Here is a 19,581-nt window from a genome sequence, read left to right on the forward strand (position 1 = left end):
TAGGCAGGCTGCCTAGCCAGTAGGGCAGAAAGGTACATAAGTTATATCTAGTTTATAAAGGGATCTTAAGCATCTATCCACTATTATAAAATAGCCCTGCATAAAGAACCACCACAGAGTTATCTTTACTCTGATCCTTGTACAAATGACCTGTTTTAGCTCACAGTACAAATCAGCTGGTGGTAAATGCTGAGACGCCCATTAAATTCCTATGGGCATCTCAGCGTTTATCACCAGCTGATTTCTACCACGAGCTAAAAATGCTACCGCGGCTAAGAAAAAGTTCCCCTGTATGCATAAGACACATCTATACCCCAAATCCACTCCTTCTCCCCCCCCCCCCACCCCACCACAAAAACAGTTCTGCTAACTCAAAGAAAAAGTATATGCAGAAGGCTGTTTGCATATACCATGGGCAATTTTATAACGGATTATTTCTCTGTATAAAATATTGTTTCATGTGCAAAAACAGCTTAAAATTACCCCACAGGCCATAAAAGGATGTGTGTAGATCTTTATTAAAAATAATAGGCAGGATCAAGTCAGGGATGGAAAAATGCCCAAAGTTTTGCATTCTCAAACTTCCATGTGCTGCTTTCAAAAAAAAGTAATCTGCAGAAGAAAACTGGTTCAGATATCTACAGGTACTTTTTCCTCAGGCAGTTTTCAAATGATAAGTAAATGTGTATGCCCCCTTGGGAAGATGTGCAAAGTCTATGAGGAAAAGTATCCACAGACTTTGAACATACCTGTCTAGTTCTGAAAATTGCCTTCTACATTATGATTCATGTGCAAATAACATCTCACAATTTGTAGACTTATACTTTTTCCCACATTAAACTAATTTAGGGGCCTATATGAGGAGGACAATTTTCAAAGCCATTCTTACAGGCAAAACAGTGTTCTACTTGCGGATGTGGGTCATCTGAAAACTGCCGACCCTGTGTGTGGATAGAAGTATCTATTCTATGGAATGCTACACATACTTTTATCTGCCTTGTGGCAGAGGTTTTCCTAGGTTGGGGCTAAGTTGCGGAAGGAGACATGTATATTTTTGGACTTTCAAAACTACATGTGTTTTGTTTGGAAAAAGTTCCCACTGAAAAGCAAATTCAACAGTCTAAGAGATTTCAGTTTTAATGTTCCATGATCTAAAAATTTTAAAATATTAAATTTTATGTGTAACTGGTTTTTAAAACTTGACTCTAAGTTTTATAATAAAATACAGAGCAGCATAGACAGGCTTGTCCCAACGGAATTAAGGCTCAATTGTATTAAAAGCAACAATAGATAAAAGTGGAAACTGTAAACCAGCCCATAAGTCAAACATGTTTCAGCCAGCTTCAAGGGCAGTTTTTAAGAACTGTAGACAGTTCTGAACTCCAGCTATATAACAAGAGGTTCCCCAGAGGATTAAAAACAAAGTATTATTTACTGGTAAAACAGTGTGCTACATCTGGGTTTTGAGAACTCCTTAAATGCAACCACAGAAGTATATAGGTAGTCACCTTAGGTGAAATTACTGTCTACAACTGTAAAAAACAAACAAAAAATCCCCCACCAAGGCGCTGAAACATGTTAGATAAATGGACAACCTAATTAGATTTACAGTTTCAACTTTTATGTATGGTTGCTTTTAATAAAATTGAAGCTTAAGTCAATTGGGACTAGCCTGAGTACACTGCTCTGTATTTTACTGATATTCTATGTACAGATATTTTGGATCTGTTTTTGCTGCTGTTTCTAAGTTTTACGAACCAGTTACAAATACAATATCTATATCTTAGGCATTTGAGTTGGCTGTGAAGTATACATTATACCACTGCAAATCATCCAAAAATATGAAACTGTATTATTTAACATGGCATTAATGGTCCCATAACATATCCCAAATGAGGGGAAAACAGCAATGCGCAGTATATTACAGCATACAACTTCCTTTATTTACTTCTTAAAAGGTTGGAAATTTCAGTTTCAATGAAAAGAAAGTTCAATTCTGTGTGTTAGATTAAATCCACAAATTGGATAACTGATTTAAATTACTCCTTTGCCCAAAGAATTTCAGAACTTGTGTTTAACTTTTAGGGGGGAAATTTGTAATTTGAACAAACGTCTTAGAAACCTCGCAGATATCAATTTTTACTGCAAAAAACAACATAACAAAACGTATGATAAAAACTGCATATGTCTGTAGTCATGTTATATATTGACCATATAGTAACATGCCTTACATTTAGGGTTACCATAAGTCCAGATTTCCCCAGACATATCCTTCTTTTCAGGGGACTGTCAGGGGTCCAGATGTTTTTTTCCAGCCAGCCCGTTTGTCTGGGTTTCTGGGCTGGCGGGTTGACGGATGGATGGGCTGACCTTTGTCAGCATTCGTTGTCTAGGTATGGTCCCGGGTCCAGTTCGCAGAGGCAGTGGGTTCGTAGAGGCAGTGGGTTCCCAAGAATACACAATCCACACGGGTTTGGATATATATAGAAGGTATATTGTACTTACATATATAGGCTCATAGCACTTAGTACAGGTAAATATTACAATGCTGTATCTGTGTGTGGGTTTAGATGGGAATCAAAGACAGAAAGGTAAGGATGTGTGTGTGCAGAGTAAGAGAAAGAGGGAGCTTTGGGGTAGGGCTGAAGAAGAAGGGGGGGCAGAGAAAGAAGAGAAAGCTAAGAAAACAGAGCCATGTGCTCTGAGAGAAAAAGCTTTGGGGTAGGGCTGAAGGCGAAAGCAGAGAAAGAAAAGGGGAAAGCAGAGCCAGTGGCGTAGGAAGGGGGGAGGGTGCGTCGTGCTGCACCCCGGGGGGGGGGGGGGGTGCACAGTGGCGACCCTCCCCGGGTGTCAGCTGCCCTTGTGACGCTACTGAGCAGAGCCATGTGCTCTGAGAAAGCTCAGCCGGCAGAGCCATGTGCTCTGGTGGCTGAAGATATGTATATGCAGAGAAAGAGCCGCAGCAGAGCCATGTGCTATCATTTATATATCCCTAACAGGAACAGAGAGGGATCAAATAACTTCTTTACTTCCCAACCTTTGTTATCAGCTCTTTCCTTTGCAAACTCCAGTTTAATTTTCTGATGCAAGTAACGTGAGCATTTTCACAGGTTTTAGTCTTTGAAGTCCCTAGTTTTGGAGCCTCTCTGTCTGGCTTTCATTTTTCTCAGAGAGCCCTGCTCCCAGATGCCCAGAGAGGACAAAGGTATGTTAATTAGGGGTACTTGTGAAAACAAAGGGCTAGCAGGCAGCTGGGCACTATTTGGTCCATCTGCCATCCACCAGGCTGCCTGAGGGAGGGGGGAGTTATCAGAAGCTGGTTTCATAGCAATCCTGACATCCAGCAGTCCTGACAGTCTTCTCTTCCAACATTTCCCAAGCCTACCTTAACGCACCCTGGTGGTCTAGTGGCCTCTTCGGGGCAGGAAAGAACTCCATTCTTTCCAGCTCACTGCTACAGCTTCTTGACTCTTCGAGGCAGGAAAGAACTCCAGTCTTTCCTACCCCTCTGCTGCTGACCTCCACGCTACAGCCACTTCTTGAAATGGCAGTCTTGTGAGACTTCGCTTGAAGTCTTGGCAGCCACTTTCAAGAAGCAGTGGTAGAGGGGAGGTCAGTGGCAGCAGGCAGGAAAGAGTGGGATTCTTTCCTGCCCCAAAGAGGCCACTATACCACCAGGGCTGCAAGGTAGGCCCAGGAAGGGAGGGGAGGGGACAAGCTGCTCATGGATGGGAGGGAGAGAAGGGGGCAAGCTGCATGTGGATGGAAGGGAAGGAATGAGCGGGAGCATGCAGTAAGTGGAGGGGAGGGAAGGGATGGTAAACGGAGGAAATGCAGCACATGGATAGAAGGGGATGGAGTGGAGAGGGGGGCATGCTGCTCATGGATGGGAGGGAAAGGGGATCTTGCTGCACATGGATGTTTGCTTTTTTAGAAATGTACATCTTTTCCTTTTAAACTACAGAAAAAAATTAATTTCTGTTATTTTTAGTAGTATTTTCATTCCTTATAGAATCTGGCTTTCTTGGGGGATCAAGGTGAGGGAGCGGCAGGGGCGGGGCCAAGGGTGGCATTTTATTTTTTCTGCCCTCCTTTTTATCTCCGCAAATATGGTAACCCTACCTGCGTTTATAATTTTGTATGCTTTACTGTGCATAGCCATGTTTTCACTCAGAGAGGATAGCAAAGTTCAAGTCCTCACAAAACACCTACCGTGCTTATGGATAAAAGCTAGCCCTTGTAATATCTGATACATAATGTTTCTGATGACTGACTCTGGAAACAACTTATTTCTGTGAAAAAACAAATTAACATTTTCAAGTGATTTTTTTTTATTTTGATTTTAATAGTAAAGCAGGTGAACTTCCAACACTCAACAAAATGTATAAAGCAACCAAATGTAAAGGACATAACAGTAAATGACCTAGAAAGAAATGTGGTTCTTAATAGGTAGTGCTATAGAAATGATTTGTAGTAGTAGTAGTAATAATAGGCAATAAAGTTGTCAATTGTACAATCTGAGAAAAGTAAAGCACTTTTCAACAACTTACATTACTTATGGTGCTGAGAAAAAGTCTGTAAATCCCAAAGTATAATAATGAGAATTACAAGTTCTTATAAAGACACTCTTGTTTAATTGAAACCAGTCTTTTAAAAATTGTACTTCACATTATCTTATAAGCAAATCTGCACCAGTCTTTTCTTAAGGAACAAACAAAGGAGAAACTCCAAACCTTATGAGTGTGTGTAAAGCCAACAGTCAAGAGTGAGGATATAAAAAAGGAGGAAAACCAAAGCTAATCCAATAAATCAAGTCTTTATTGCCTCAAAAATGACATGTCAATTGTCGAAAAGCTCAACAAGGCCATGTTTCAGCAGCCAATGCCTTCATCAAGAACCTTATCTTATTGACCACATAAACAAAAGTGTAAAAAATGAAGATTGGTACAAATATAGTACATATTAGATCAAGATATATCAAGCAGCTACATCCAGCAATCGTGAGCCCAATGGGCATGAGGTTGGGGAAAGAATGTTGTAAAGACAATCAACTGGTTCAAATGGAATTCTGACACCGCTTTAGGCATAAGTGGAGGACTACTCTTTTGTGATGAAACTTAGTATAAGGTGCATCCACTATTAGGGCTTGAAGCTCACTGACTCTATGAACTGAAGTAATAGCCACCAAGAAAATGACCCTCCAGGTGAAGTACTTCAGGTGGCAGGAATCCAGTGGCTCAAGAGGACATTTCATCAGCTGGGTGAGAATGATATTGATGTCCCATGACACTGGTGAAGGTTTGACCAGGGGCTTTGACAAAAGCAAACCTCTCATGAAGCGAACAACTAAAGGCTGTCCAGAGATGGGCTTACCCTGATAAGCAATAATTGCACTTACGGAGTTGGTCTTGAGACCAGACTAAGATAGTGGTCTGTGTAGGGCAAGAAAGGGGATCTAGGGCCTTGCCCTTACCCCAGATGGCAAACCTCCTCCATTTAAAAGAGTAACACCTCTTAGTGGAATCTTTCCTGGAAACCAGCAAGACCCGGAAGACACCCTCTGAAAGACCCAAGGAAGCAAATTCTAGGCTCTCAATATCAAGGCTGTGAGGGCCAGAGAATGAAGGTTGGGATGCAGAACAGATCCCTCATTGTGCGTGATGAGGGTTAGAAAACACTCCAATCTCCACGGTTCTTTGGAGGATAACTCCAGAAGAAGAAGGAACCAGATATGCTGAGGCCAATAAGGCACAATCAGGACAATGGTCCCACAGTCTTGCTTGAGTTTCAACAAAGGCTTCCCCACAAGAGGTACTGAAGGATATACATATAGAAGACCTGACCCCAATACAGGAGGAAGGCATCCAAAGCTAGTCTGTCTTGGGCCTGGAACCTGGAACAGAACTGAGGAACCTTGTGATTGAGATGAGTGGCAAAGAGATTCACCGAGGGGGTGGCCCACACTCAGAAGATCTCCCCAGCAATGCCTATACTGAGAGACCACATGTGCAGTTGCATAACCTTGATCAGTCTGTCGGCCAGGCTGTTGTTTTTGCCCATCAGATAAATGGCGCGAAAGAGCATGCCTTGCTGGAGAGCTCAACGCCACATCCGGATGGCTTCCTGACACACGGGGTGTGATCCAGTGCCCCCATGCTTGTTGGTGTAATACATAGCAACCAGATTGTCTGTTTGAATTAAAACAATTTGGTGATACAGCCAATCTCTGAACGCCTTTAGAGCATTCCAAATCATCCGAAGTTCAAGGAGATTGATCAAGAGATCTGTTTCCTGGGTGGACCAAGCATCTTGACTGTGGAACCCATCTACATGTGCTCCTCAACCCAGGAGAGATGCATTCGTTCTCAGCACTTTTTGCAGCCAAGGAAATTGGAATGGAAGTCCCAGAGTCAAATTGGATCAAATGGTCCACCACAACAGGGAGCGAGCAAGCTCTGGGGACACTCAGATGACATCTTCCAGACCTCAAGTGGATTGACACCACTGAGAAGTGGCAGTTCTCATGTGAAGACGTGTCATGGGTGTCACATAAACTGTGGACACCATGTGGCCCAATAACCTCAACATCTGCCGAGCTGTGACCTGCTGAGAGGTTTGAACCCAAGAAGCCAGTGCAACTCTAGTGTCTACTCTCGTCCCCGGAAGAAAGCTCGAACCTCCTGCACATCGAGTAGGGCTCCAATGAATTTCAATTGTTGGACAGGGTGTAGATGGGACTTGGGGTAGTTTAAAATGAACGCTAGTAGCTCAAGTATCCGAATAGTCATAGTAACATAGTAAATGATGGCAGATAAAGACCTGTACAGTCTATCCAGTCAGCCCAACAAGATAAACTCATTTTACATAGTATGTGTTACTTTATATGTATACCCGAGTTTGATTTGTCCTTGCCTTTCTCAGGGCACAGACCATAGAAGTCTGTCCAGTACTGTTCTTGCACTAAGTTCTCAAGCTAAAGTCGAAGCCCCTTAAAATTTACACTCCAGCCTGATCATCGATCCAAGATGGCGACGGACTGAGTAGCACAAACGGACGCGCTCAGAATTGGTCCCAACGAACGCCGCTGTTAGCACCTTACCCGTCGGAAGATGGGCAAGTGGAGAGGCAAGGTTCGGGAGGTTCCCTCCGTCCCGAGTGGAACGCCTCAGCTGCAGCAGACGACGATGGACCGTTTCGCGGTGTTGCCCGGTCCCGAGATGGCGTCTACTCCAACTGCGGGAGCCTGCCTTGTGGAGCAGGACAACAGCGTAGACGGGGCTTCCCTTAGCCCTGTCAAGCGTGCGGCGCCCCCACAACCCGGAAGGGAGAATCTTCAGGCAAGCCCTGCCGCTATGGAGAGAGACCAGGCTGTGCAGGGAGGGAGTTTGCAGGAGAAGAGAGCTGGAGCTGGAAGGAACCCGAACTAACAACTACTCCTGTTGTTTCATTAAGGACAGTGAGTATACTGGAACAAGTTTCAAAAGCCCCTCTACCGGATTGTATAATGGGAGAGGTAGTGAAACCAGCCGTAGTGACATTAGAGTCACTTTGGGACTTGACTTCCAAGACCCAATCTGCATTACAAACCGTAATCCTAAAAAACATGGGGACAATAAAAGTTTTATCAGAGACTGCGCTAATTCATCTAAAGACTAGTGAAAGCCATGCTTCTGAAGTTAAAAGACTGTCTGAAAAAGTTGGAAAAATTGAACTAGTGGAGCAAACTTTGCTAAAAGACAAAAATGTTACCTTAAGACGCCTGGAATATTTAGAAAATCAATCTAAGAGACTAACTTTGTGTTTTATAAATTTTCCTAGGTCACCATTGGTAACTCCGACGCAAATGGTTAAAAAATATCTGATGGAGACAAGATGGCCGCTGAACTAACACGCTAGCAGGCAGTGCTCCTGCAGTTCGTCTGTGTTACCTTAGAGATGCCGAAACGACGAGGCAAGTCTGCTTCCCGGGCCCCAGAGCGTACGGTATCTTCGTTGCAAGACATCCGCTCCTTCCTACAGATGACTGCGCCATCATCTTGTACAGCGCCAGGATTGTCGGGAATAAGTCCGCTGATTCACGCTGGTGCAGATGGAAGCACAGCGGCGTCTCCTGGACTCGAGCTTACGCTCAGCCCTGACATGCGGGAACCGCCCCCATAGCCGTTTGGCTTTAGCACTCCTTCGGAGACGACTCTGAATCGTTCCCCCGATGGTGGTGAGACCGATCAAAGTCGGGAGGCGGAACAACTGCCGGTTGGAGAGCAATATGCCTTGATTGAGACACCGACCATACCAGCGATTTCGGAACGAAATGTTGCTGGTTTGAACGTGGATTTGTCTTCACAGGAAGAGGTAATACCACCACTTTTTTCCTTTCAAACTATAAAGCCAGCTGAAGTGACTATGGATTGTTTGTGGACCTTGATAGCAGATTTAGGGAAGTCACTTACTCCTCAAATAAATACGTTAAACCAGGAAATGAAAAATCATGAGGAAAAAATAAAAAAATTGGACATAAAAGTAGGGGAATTGGAAAAGTCAAAGATGAAAAATGACTTAGATATGAAAACACTTCAAACACACCAGGAAGCAATGATGAAGGACTTGTCCTCATTAAGGAGAAAAACTGAACTTCTTGAAAATACCGTTAGAAATAATAATATACGGTTGTTAAATTTTCCCAAACATATTACTAAGCCTCCTAGGGAAATGTGGAAAAAATATTTGACGGAGATACTTGAAATAAAAGAAGAGCTGATTCCCCCTTTTACGTATGTTTACTATTTACCAACTAAAGAAAACTTGGAGGAAAAAAAAGAACAAGATCACTCGCTGAATGTAACGGCATTATTAGAATCAACAGACATTGAAGATATAATACCCACTACGTTAGTAGTGACTGTGGCGCTTGCACCAGACAAGCAATGGTTGATGTCTATGTTCTTTAAAAATAAGCATAAAACATTTCTTGGCCAGAAAATTCAGATGTTCCCTGATGTCTCTAGAGAGACACAAAAACGTAGGAAATTATTTCTATTAATGAAACCAGCAGTAACTCAGCTGGGTGCTACATTTTTCTTGCGGTATCCATGCAAGTGTGTGGTAAGGTACCAGTCCAATAAATTTACTTTTTTTGATCCTGCTCAACTAACAACATTTCTTATCTCAAGGCAAAATAGGGGTACCTTACCACCTACCCGTTGATTTAGTTTAAACGCTGTTGACACTAGCCTGTTATTTTTGTTAGTTTTATCCTAAAAAAAAAAAAAAATGCTTAAAACATATTCCATTTCTAAAACATCTTGTTTTCAAATTGTGGACTTGAGCAGAAGTTTAAGTTTTTTCTTTCTTGCAATTTAATTTTCTTCTTTATTGATTCTGTAACATAATGCTTTTCAAACAAGTATGTACTTGATTATAAATGTAAAATCTTATAAATAAATAAATAAAAAAAAAAAAAAATATCTGATGGAAACCCTGGGTATGCCCGAAAACTCATTGCCCCCAATAACTAGAGCTTTTTACTTACAGACTGATGCTAAAACATCAGCAAATCTATCAGAACAAAGAGCAATGGGTCTTACGGCATTCCTGGAGTCGTCCCTTGAAGTGATAACACAAAGAACTACTTTGCTTGTAACCTTTGCGTTGGAAATGGATAGAGACGCAGTTCTTAGACTTTCCTTTAGGCATTTGGATTCTTTATTTTTGGGATCAAAAGTGAGAGTTTTCCCGGATTTATCCAGGGAAACTCAAAAGAGACGCAAGATGTTTTTGTTGCTGCGCCCGAGAGCTTTGGCGATCGGGGCAAATTTTCTTTGAGATACCCATGTGTATGTTGATTAATCTTGCAGTCTAAACAATATCAATTTTTTGACCCAAATCAATTGGAAGATTTTCTAAAAAGCAGGGAAGAGGTCAATGTACAAGTCTAGTCACATATGCAACGCTGTATGCAGCTATTGAGTAACCCACTCAGGAATGTAGCTACTTGTTTGATTTAAATTAATGTGAAACTGTTTATTTAAGCAGGGAAATTTTATTTTTCTATTTCTTTCTTGGATCGATTTCATATTATTGTGGTCGTAAGAGTATTATTTCATGTAGAAAAACTTTCTTGTATTGAATGAATTTAATTCAATTTGTGTACTATCACTCATAATTGTTATGTTTGGTAAAAATTTAAATAAAGATAAAAAAAAAAAAATTACACTCCAGCCCATCCCTATCTATTCAGTCACGATCAGGGCGTAGACCGTAGAAGTCTGCCCAGCTCCTGTTTTGTTTCCCCAATTACTGGCGTCACCACCCAATCTCCGCTAAGATTCCATAGAACCATTCCTTCTAAACCGGATTACTTTGTGTTTATCCCATGCATGTTTGAATTCCATTACCGTTTTCATCTCCACCACCTCCCGCAGGAGGGCATTCCACATATCCACCAACCTCTCCGTGAAAAAATACTTCCTGACATTAGTCCTGAGTCTGCCCCCCTTCAAGTCCTCTAGTTCTATCGCCTTCCTGTCTCCGAAAAAGGTTAATTTGCAGATTAATACCTTTCAAATATTTGAACGTCTGTATCATGTCACCCCTGTTTCTCCTCTGCATGAACTCCTGAGCACCATCCTCCGAGGTGCTCTTCACCAACCAATCGCTGAAATAAGAGAACACATGAACTTCTAGTCTGTGTAGTGATGCTCCGATTACAACTAGATATTTGGTAAATAACCTTGGAGCTGATGTAAGGCCAAAGGGCAACAAGCAGTATTGTGTTCCCAATCAAAATCATAGATACTTCTGGTGGGCTGGAAGTATCGGGATGTGGGTATATGCATCCTTTAAGCCCAGAGAGCATAGCCAATTGTTTTCCTGAATTTTTGGGAGAAGGGTGCCCAAGGAAACCATGTGAACTTTTCTTTGATCAGGAATTTGTTCAGGGCCCTTAAGTCTAGGATTGGACGCATCCCCCCTATCTTCTTTTGCACAAGGAAGTACCTGAATAGAATCCGTTCCCTTCTTCCCCTGGTGGAACGGGCTCAACTGCATGGGCCTTCAGAAGGGCAGAGAGTTCATCTGCAAGTACCTGCTTGTGCTGAGAGTGGGCAATTTGGAGGTTTCTGATGCCAACTGAGGGTGTATCCAAGACGTACTATTTGGAGAACCCATCGGTCGAGGTTACAAGGGGCCACTTTTCGTGGAAAAATTTCAGCCTCCCCTCAACCGGCAAATCATCCAAGACGGACACTTTGACAGCAGCTATGCTCTGCTGGAGCCACTCAAAAGCCTGTCCCCTGCTTTGACTGGGGAGCAGCAGGGGCTCTTAAGTGTACACTGCTGAGAAGGCTGGCGAGAGGAAGTGGCATACCTACACAACTGAGAATAGTAGGCACCCCTTCTCGACTTGCCAAAATACCTCCTAGATGAGGAGGCTGATGAAGAAGGCATCCAGCGGAAGAGAGAAGAGATGGTATCAGTGTGTTTCTTGATCTGGTCAACGACCTCCTCCACCTTCTCTCCAAAAAGGTTATGCTCCCTGCACAGGACATCTGCCAATCTTTGCTGAACCACAGGTTCCTAGTCAGAAACATGCAGCCATGAGAGTCTACGCATTGCTATACTTTGGACACAGATCCTATATGCCACATCAGAAGTGTCTTAAACGCCCATGGCCAAGAATTTACGATACGCCTTCTGCTGCTTGGCCAACTTGAGAAGCGACTCAGCTCGCTCCGGTGGGAGAGTCAGCCAAGTCAAGCATCTTGCACACCGAGTCCCACAAGTAGATGCTCGTGAAGAACTGGTGTGAATGTATACATGACACAAGCATAGAGGCCTGGAACATCTTCCTCCCAAAACAGTCCAAGGTTCTAGCTTCTCTGCCCAGAGGTGCCAAAGCATAGTTTCTAGAACTCCTGGCCCGTACCGGGACAGACAGAGGGGACTTCCAGTTCCGCACGAGAACATCCTGAAGGATCTTGTGCAGTGGCACAGACACAGCCTCCCTAGGAGGAGACTCCTAGTCTAGGACCTCCAACACCTTGGCCCTGGGCTCATCCTCCACCTCCAAAGGAAATGGAATGGCAGCCGCCATTCCCTTAACAAAAGAGGGGAGACTTTCTCCTTTCCTGTGGAGGGGAAGGATCGGAGGGGATAACATAGGACTCATTCTCCAAAAGTATTGTGGATCCTCCTCCGACTCTCATGAGTGCTCCTCAGTGGTTTCAGTCAAAAATTCCTCATGGAAGGGCTGAGACTATGCCTGCCTCAACTTAGAGGAACCATGTCCCCAAGAAAGGTGTTGAGGAGTTGGTTCCAGCCTAGACTCCAGCGAAGCTTCCTCCACTAACCTCTTGAGAAAGCTTGTTACAAGCTCCAGACTGGGCAATGAGGGATTGCGTTACTCATGCATTAGAACAGATTGGCCTGCTTGTCCTCAGAGAAAAAGAGGTTAGCCTTTTTAAACTACAAGAGATCGCAGAAAGAGGAAAACAGCAACAATATCTGGAAAAGCTAACAGAAGCTGGTAGAGTAGTCAGGTAAGCAAAGAATACAAATAGCCAATACAGTAAAATGGGAGGACAAGACATTTTTTAGATAAGTTAGTGATAGGAGAAAGTACAAACGTGGCATTGTGGGACAAAGGTGAAGGGGAGGAATATGTAGAGTCACATCCCTCACCTGATTCAGGAAGCCACTAGAATCCTGCAGCATGCCGTGCTTATGAGTCTTCTGAGTGTTTACTACCTGGTTGAGGAAATTCTCTTTTACAGTTCTAATTGGGGCACTGACAGATGACCTCACTTCATGGCTAGAGGAAGTACTCTACACTCCTACAGTGCTTCGCCAACAGGCTTCCAGAGTTGTGCTGCTCCAGTGTTGGTTGCCTGGCCAGTTCCTGCTTCCAGCCCTGTTTGTTCCTGCTTGTTCTAGTCCTGTTTGATCCTGCTTCCAGTCCTGTATATTCCTGCTTCCAGGCTTGCATGTTCTGGCCCTGCTTGCTCCCACTTCCAGCCCTGTTTGTTCCAGTCTTCAGCCTTGCTGTTCCAGCTACTCCCTGGCCTCGACTTCATCAGGCCAGCCCTCAAGGGCTCTTCTTAAAACTCACCCCCAAGGGCTCTTTTAAAAGGCATCCTCCAGACCGCTCCGGTCTTGTTCCAGCCAGTCTGCCTAGTCCTATGCTCCAGCCAATCTGAGTAAGGTCCTACCTTCTCCAACTTCTGGGCTATGCCAGGCAGTCTCATCAGCAGCTGTCGATAAGGACCTGCACAGCGTTTATGCCGCACAGGTAGAGCTAATCTCATCACAGCCCAAGGGCTCACCTTCCCCAACCGTGATATTTAGAAGCTGATAAAGATAAGGTTGGATTGCTTAACAAATATTTCTCTTCTGTGATCACAGCTGAAGAGCCAGGACCAGGACTACAGAAGACAAATAGGAATGGTGGGGAGGACGTGATACCTGCCTTCTTGCAAGCAGTGTTTGCCAGAAGCTCTGAGGAAGACCTGCTATTATCTGCTTATTCAGCCTCAAAAACGGGAGAATCCTGCTATGAAATGTGTCTGCAGTAAGGATTAAGGTGCCTGTAGAGAGTTTGTCGAGTGTGGAACAGTGAAACAGTGGCATGCCCACAAAAAAACCATAAAATATCTTGAACAAACTGGTGACTAAACTAGTCAAGATGGTGGAAGTAGCTGCATCAGCTAACACACCAGTAGGAGAGTGGGCCGTCACTGCAGCATTAGAGACCGTCTAAACAAACTGCAGTTGGTAGATGAGATAAATGAAAAATCTGACTCATTCTCACGGAAGTAGAACGCCGCATTTCTGACCAGGAAGATGAAGCCGCACAAGTACTGACTCAGCTGGGTGCTTTGCAAAAAGAAACAGACCAAGAGTATAGGGCCCGTAGAAATAACCTGCGGGTCGTAGGCCTCCCGGAGTTGGTCACGGACTCTGAGCTCTACACTTTCTTTAGTATTTAGCTCCCGACACATCTGTGCCTAGGATGTAATGAATCATCCTTTCAATGTGAGAGGGCCCATAGGATTGCAGGATGAGGCGATAAAGAAATGAAGCCCCACATGTCCATTGCTAGATTCATTTATTGGGCAGAGAAGGATGCCATACTTCGTGCTTATCGGAAGGCTGGTGAGTTAATCTACCAACAACAAAAACTGCTTATATTTAACGATTACTCGGTGAGGGTGATTCAACAGCGTAAAGAACTGACACCCATTTGCACGACCTTACACTGCAAAGGTGTATGATTCACCCTAGTATACCCTGCTTGTCTACGTATCTGGCATAATGGACAGTCTCTACTTTTGACAAGCAAAGCATAGGCCACTAAAGTTTTAGACAGTATGAACGCAGCAATCACCAGAGGAGCAACCTCACGGCCGTGACCCAGAACAAGACCCACAAGTAAACCACCCTTAATTAGTGGATATTCTTTTTAGCCAGCAAAGAAGCAATGAGTGAGCAATGATAAGCATGTTCAAAAGTTCTGTACACACGTCCTATTTTCAAAATCCTATGATGGGATCTATGAAGGACTGCTTTATTTCATCTCAAATAAGGTGGAGCAGTATTCTAGGGTGGAGCAGAGCCTTACAAGGTCCAGAAGGACTATAGCATGATGTTCCCTGCTGAAAGGCTTTTCTGGAGATAATTTGCTGGGGCTCGGCTTTTCAGTGGTGGGAACATTTGGCTGGTCTTGGATTTGCACTGGAGTGTGGTCTTGTAAGCAAATAATGTCAGAGAGGATCGTTGCATTCCCAGAGCCTGAGATAGACCTACAATGGCCTGCATCATCCAGTTTGGATCCACATGAGTTGAACTGAGAAGATCTGACAAGCATATTCATCCACTTCAAAACTTGAAAGAACCTCACTAAGGGAGAGGTAAATAAAGATACTTAAATCAAAACAAAACCAATCCCAATGCTTCTTGTAGGTAAACTCAAATACTAACCCTATCAATATCTTAAGTTTATATGAGGAGTATAGGAGAATTCAGTATAGCTGCACCTGAGCAGAGCGTAATTTGCAGTGAACCAAGCTGATAAACGGCTCACTTAATTGCTCTATACATCATTAGTCTCCTTTAATTTACTCCAATTTCATGTGTGGATTTTTTCTCCCTATAATTTAATACAACTCTAGTTAAATGCACCAATATTGTTTTTCAAAAATATTACATAGGATTGGAGCACAAGGGTGCTATTCTACAAAGGTATGCACACATGGATGGACCATGGGTTTGTCTATCACATATGCGTTCAACTTATAGAATCCTCTCAGTTTTGTGTGCTGCATGCAGCACTTAGGCGATCCCATTTACACCTGCTATAAATCTAGTGTACATGCGTGCACCTACATTTAGGCATGCCAATTTATACAAGCATTCTATAATAGAATCTGGGTGCTATTATACAATAGGCACTCCATGTACCGCATCAGAGCACTTAATATCTAGGAGTGTGTTTATAGAATTGCCTCCTTATAGAGTAATTCTTTAAAGGAGCACATGTTTTTAGGCACCAAGAAGGTAACTATTTAGAGCCTATTCTTTTCCTTTACAGAATACTAGCATAGCAGGGCATATACTTCAGGCACGATCACAAAGCTAGTGTAAATGTTGTGTGCACTGTCCAATAATTTACATGCATAAATGTGCACCTTCTCCATACTTCACCCAGACTCCACCCATGGGTATGCCAACCTGCAAACTACAGGCCATCGCAAGTAGGCACCATTTTTTTTAGAATAGCATGTAGATGGATTATTGGGGTTTCATGCATTTAGGCACACATATATGTCAATATTCTGGTCATTTATATGTGTTCTTGATCCCAAACGCTGGCACTCTCCTTATACAATTACCCCCTTAGTGGCAGAACTTGGCCCATGATTGCAGGGTTTTGGAAGGAGTCTTGGCGTATGATCCCTTGCACAGGACTTTACCCGCAAAGACAAGACTAGTTATACTAGGAGACAAAGGAGTTATAAACAAGGGAAAATGTCCAGTTACTGATCACTTGCATAATTATGAATAAGGAAGTCATTCATGATTATAAGATCATTAATGCACAGAAAAAGCAAATGCTTAACAGAGAATCAAGTCTGTAATACTTCACCTACCAACGATAATGGTTTAAGTTAGGAACAGCTACCTAAGAGACAGACCTAATTGTAGCTTTCAGTATGACAAAACTCAAAGACATAACAATAAAGTACTTCTAAGAACTTTGTATAACCCATCATCTCTTCCTAGCTCTTCCAAAACGTAACTGCCTGCTTTTGTACAACATTATTCATGGTGAAAAGCTGTATACTAATATTAGAGCTAGGCAATAGCAGAACTAGCCAATTTTACAGCATATGAGGATTAACTTCATACAATATATTGTGCTTAATTTTCAACTGAAGGCTTTATTTGGTGTTGAATCAGAATCAAAGGAACAGTTGTTTCACATTACAGCTGAAGATGTTCTCTCTTTTTTCTCCTCTTTCTTATATTTGCTTTTAAATCCGCAATGTTTTAATTTGTATCATGAACATCATATATGAAGTGGAAGAGAAAATTAGGTTCTTATTGTGATAATTTTCTTTCCTTTAGTCATAGCAGAAGCAGCCATTACAGATGGGTTGTGTCCATCAACCAGCAGAGGGAGATAGAGAGCACACTTTTTTCAGTGCCTCATACCAGCTTGCTCCACTGCCTCTCCTTCAGTATTTGAAGCTTCCAAAGCAGTATGGCAAACCACAATGGGAATAACATAAGCTTTCCTCACAGCGAACGATGGCCCTACAACAAAGGGCATTAACTCAGAATGGAGGGAATGAAACATCCTCCCGAAGGGCATAAACTCATCCTCCACTGAGACATAACTGGAGGGAATAAACTCATCCTCCCGGAGGGAATAAACTCATCCTCCAAAACATGAAACTGGAGGGAATTAAGTCATCCTCCTTTAATTGAACAAGAATCATGAAGACTGTATTCGGACTTTCTCCCAAGGACGGAATCTCCAGGAAACATGAACAGAACCTGAAATAGATTTACAGCAGATAGCAATCAGACAGGGAGGGATCATGGCTGCATCTGCTATGACTAAAGGAAAGAAAATGATCACGGTAATAATCTAATTTTCCCTTCCTTGTCATCAAGCAGATGCAGCCAATACAGATGGGATGTATCAAAGCAATCCCTAGATAGGGCAGGAACAAGCCACACCACGCGCCAGCACTTGCGCTCCAAAATGTGCATCCCTCCTGGCAGCCACATCCAGCCTGTAATGTCGGGCAAAAGAGAGCTTAGAAGCCCATGTTGCTGCACTACAAATCTCTTGAAGAGAAAGTGCTCCAGTTTCAGCCCAAGAAGAGGAAATTCCTCTAGTGGAATGCGCCTTAAAGGCATCAGGCGGTGGCCGGCCGGCAAGCAAATAAGCTGAAAAGATAGATTCTTTAAGCCAGCGGGCAATAGTGGCTTTAGACGCTGGAGACCCTCTGCGAGGCCCTGATAGCAAAGCAAACAGATGATCAGAGGTCCTGAAAGAGTTAGTAACTCGCAGATACTGCAGCAGAGTCCTGCGCACGTCCAACAGGTGCAATTGGCCAAAAGAGTCTGGAAACTCCTCCTCTACAAAGGAGGGCAAGAAAATAGGTTGGTTTAGGTGAAACGCTGAAACCACCTTAGGCAAGAAGGAAGGCACGGTCCGAACCGTGACCCAGGACTCAGAAAACTGCAGAAAAGGGTCTCTACAGGACAGCGCCTGGAGATCTGACACCCGTCTCGCCGAAGCAATGGCCACTAAAAAGACGGCCTTCAGTGTCAAATCTTTCTCTGAAGCACGCCGAAGCGGTTCAAAGGGAGCACCCTGAAGGACATTCAGCACTAGCCCCAGGTTCCAAGCTGGACAAGGTGCACGCACAGGAGGACGGAGCCGAAGCACCCCTCTAAGAAACCGTGCCACATCTGGATGCGCAGCTAAAGACACGCCTTCAACCTTGCCACGCAGGGAGGCCAACGCTGCCACTTGCACCCGCAGGGAATTATAGGCCAAGCCTTTTTGTACACCATCCTGCAAAAAGTCCAGAATCGGCGAGACAGGAGCCCGCAGGGGTGTGATCTCTTTAGAAGCACACCAGACTTCAAACTGGCGCCAAATCCTGGCATAACCCACGGAAGTGGAACACTTGCTGGCTTGCAGGAGAGTGGTAATTACTTTATTGGAATAGCCTTTGCCTCTCAATCGCGCCCTCTCAATTGCCAGGCCATAAGACCAAATCGGCCGGCGTCCTCCATGGTCACCGGACCCTGTGACAACAGGTTGGGAACCAGAGGTAACTGAAGGGGATCCTCTATGAGCATCTGTCGGAGGTCCGTATACCAAGGCCTCCTGGGCCAATCCGGGGCGACGAGAACCACTTCTCCTGGATGCAGCCGAATCCGCAGGAGCACTCGCCCTATCAAGGGCCACGGAGGGAACACATACAGTAGGCCCGGAGGAAAAGGGTTGAGCCAAGGCATCCAACCCCGCCGAGCGAGGATCTCTCCGTCTGCTGAAGAAGCACGGGACTTTGGCATTGGAGCCTGTCGCCATTAGATCCATCACGGGCTTGCCCCACATGGCACATATCTGCAGGAATACTTCGTCTGCAAGTTCCCACTCCGTTGGATCGATCTGATGCCTGCTTAGATAATCGGCTTGCACGTTGCTCTGACCTGCAATGTGAGCTGCCGATAGAAACTGTAGATGCAGCTCGGCCCAGTGGCAAATTTGTTCGGCCTGCGCGGCTAGAGCTCTGCACTGAGTGCTGCCTTGTCGATCTATGTAGGCCACTGCTGTCGTGTTGTCCAACATCACTCTGACAGCCAATCCTTCCAGGGTCACTTGAAAGGCGAGAAGCGCCTGAAACACCGCTTTCAACTCTAGGCGGTTGATGGACCACTCCGACTCCTCGGGTGTCCATAGACCCTGGGCAATCTTCCCCTTGCAATGTGCGCCCCAGCCCTTCAGGCTGGCATCGGTCACCACTAGGCACCAATCGGGGAGTGCCAGCAGCATTCCTCGCCGCAGCATGCTGTCTGAGAGCCACCACTCCATGCTGAGTCGGGCCGCAGGGAGCCAAGAGAGTCTGTATTGATAATCCTGAGATACTGGAGACCATCTTTGGAATAGAGCATACTGTAGAGGTCTCAGGTGCGCTCTCGCCCAGGGCACCAGTTCCATGTTGGCCGTCATCGATCCAATCAGCTGGACAATGTCCCAAGCTCGCGGGCGGGGCATCCTCAGGAGCAGACGGACCTGATTCTGAAGCTTGCACCGCCTTTGCTCGGGTAGGAACACATACCCCGAGGCTGTGTCGAACCTGGCCCCCAAATATTCTAGAGACTGCGAGGGGGTCAGGTGACTTTTGGCCAAATTGACGACCCAGCCCATGGATTGAAGTACTGAGACCACTCTGGCTGTGACATGCTGACTCTCTGCAGCAGAGTTTGCTCGAATGAGTCAGTTGTCCAGGTACGGGTGAACCCGAATACCCTCTCGCCTTAGAAAGGCAGCTACTACCATCA

General features: G+C 44.4%; 1 protein-coding gene across 1 annotated transcript in view; it reads right to left on the reverse strand.

Annotated features, from left to right (window-relative positions):
* MAK (male germ cell associated kinase) overlaps positions 1-19,581 on the reverse strand; it is a 385,342-nt gene that overhangs the window by 281,794 nt on the left and 83,967 nt on the right. Inside the window, exon 5 of the mRNA XM_030209100.1 lies at positions 4,213-4,292. Within this exon, the coding sequence (XP_030064960.1) occupies positions 4,213-4,292 (80 nt within the window). The remainder of the gene's footprint in view (positions 1-4,212; positions 4,293-19,581) is intronic.

Source organism: Microcaecilia unicolor, chromosome 1 (genome assembly GCF_901765095.1).
Source record: "Microcaecilia unicolor chromosome 1, aMicUni1.1, whole genome shotgun sequence".
Taxonomy (NCBI): Eukaryota; Metazoa; Chordata; class Amphibia; order Gymnophiona; family Siphonopidae; genus Microcaecilia; species Microcaecilia unicolor.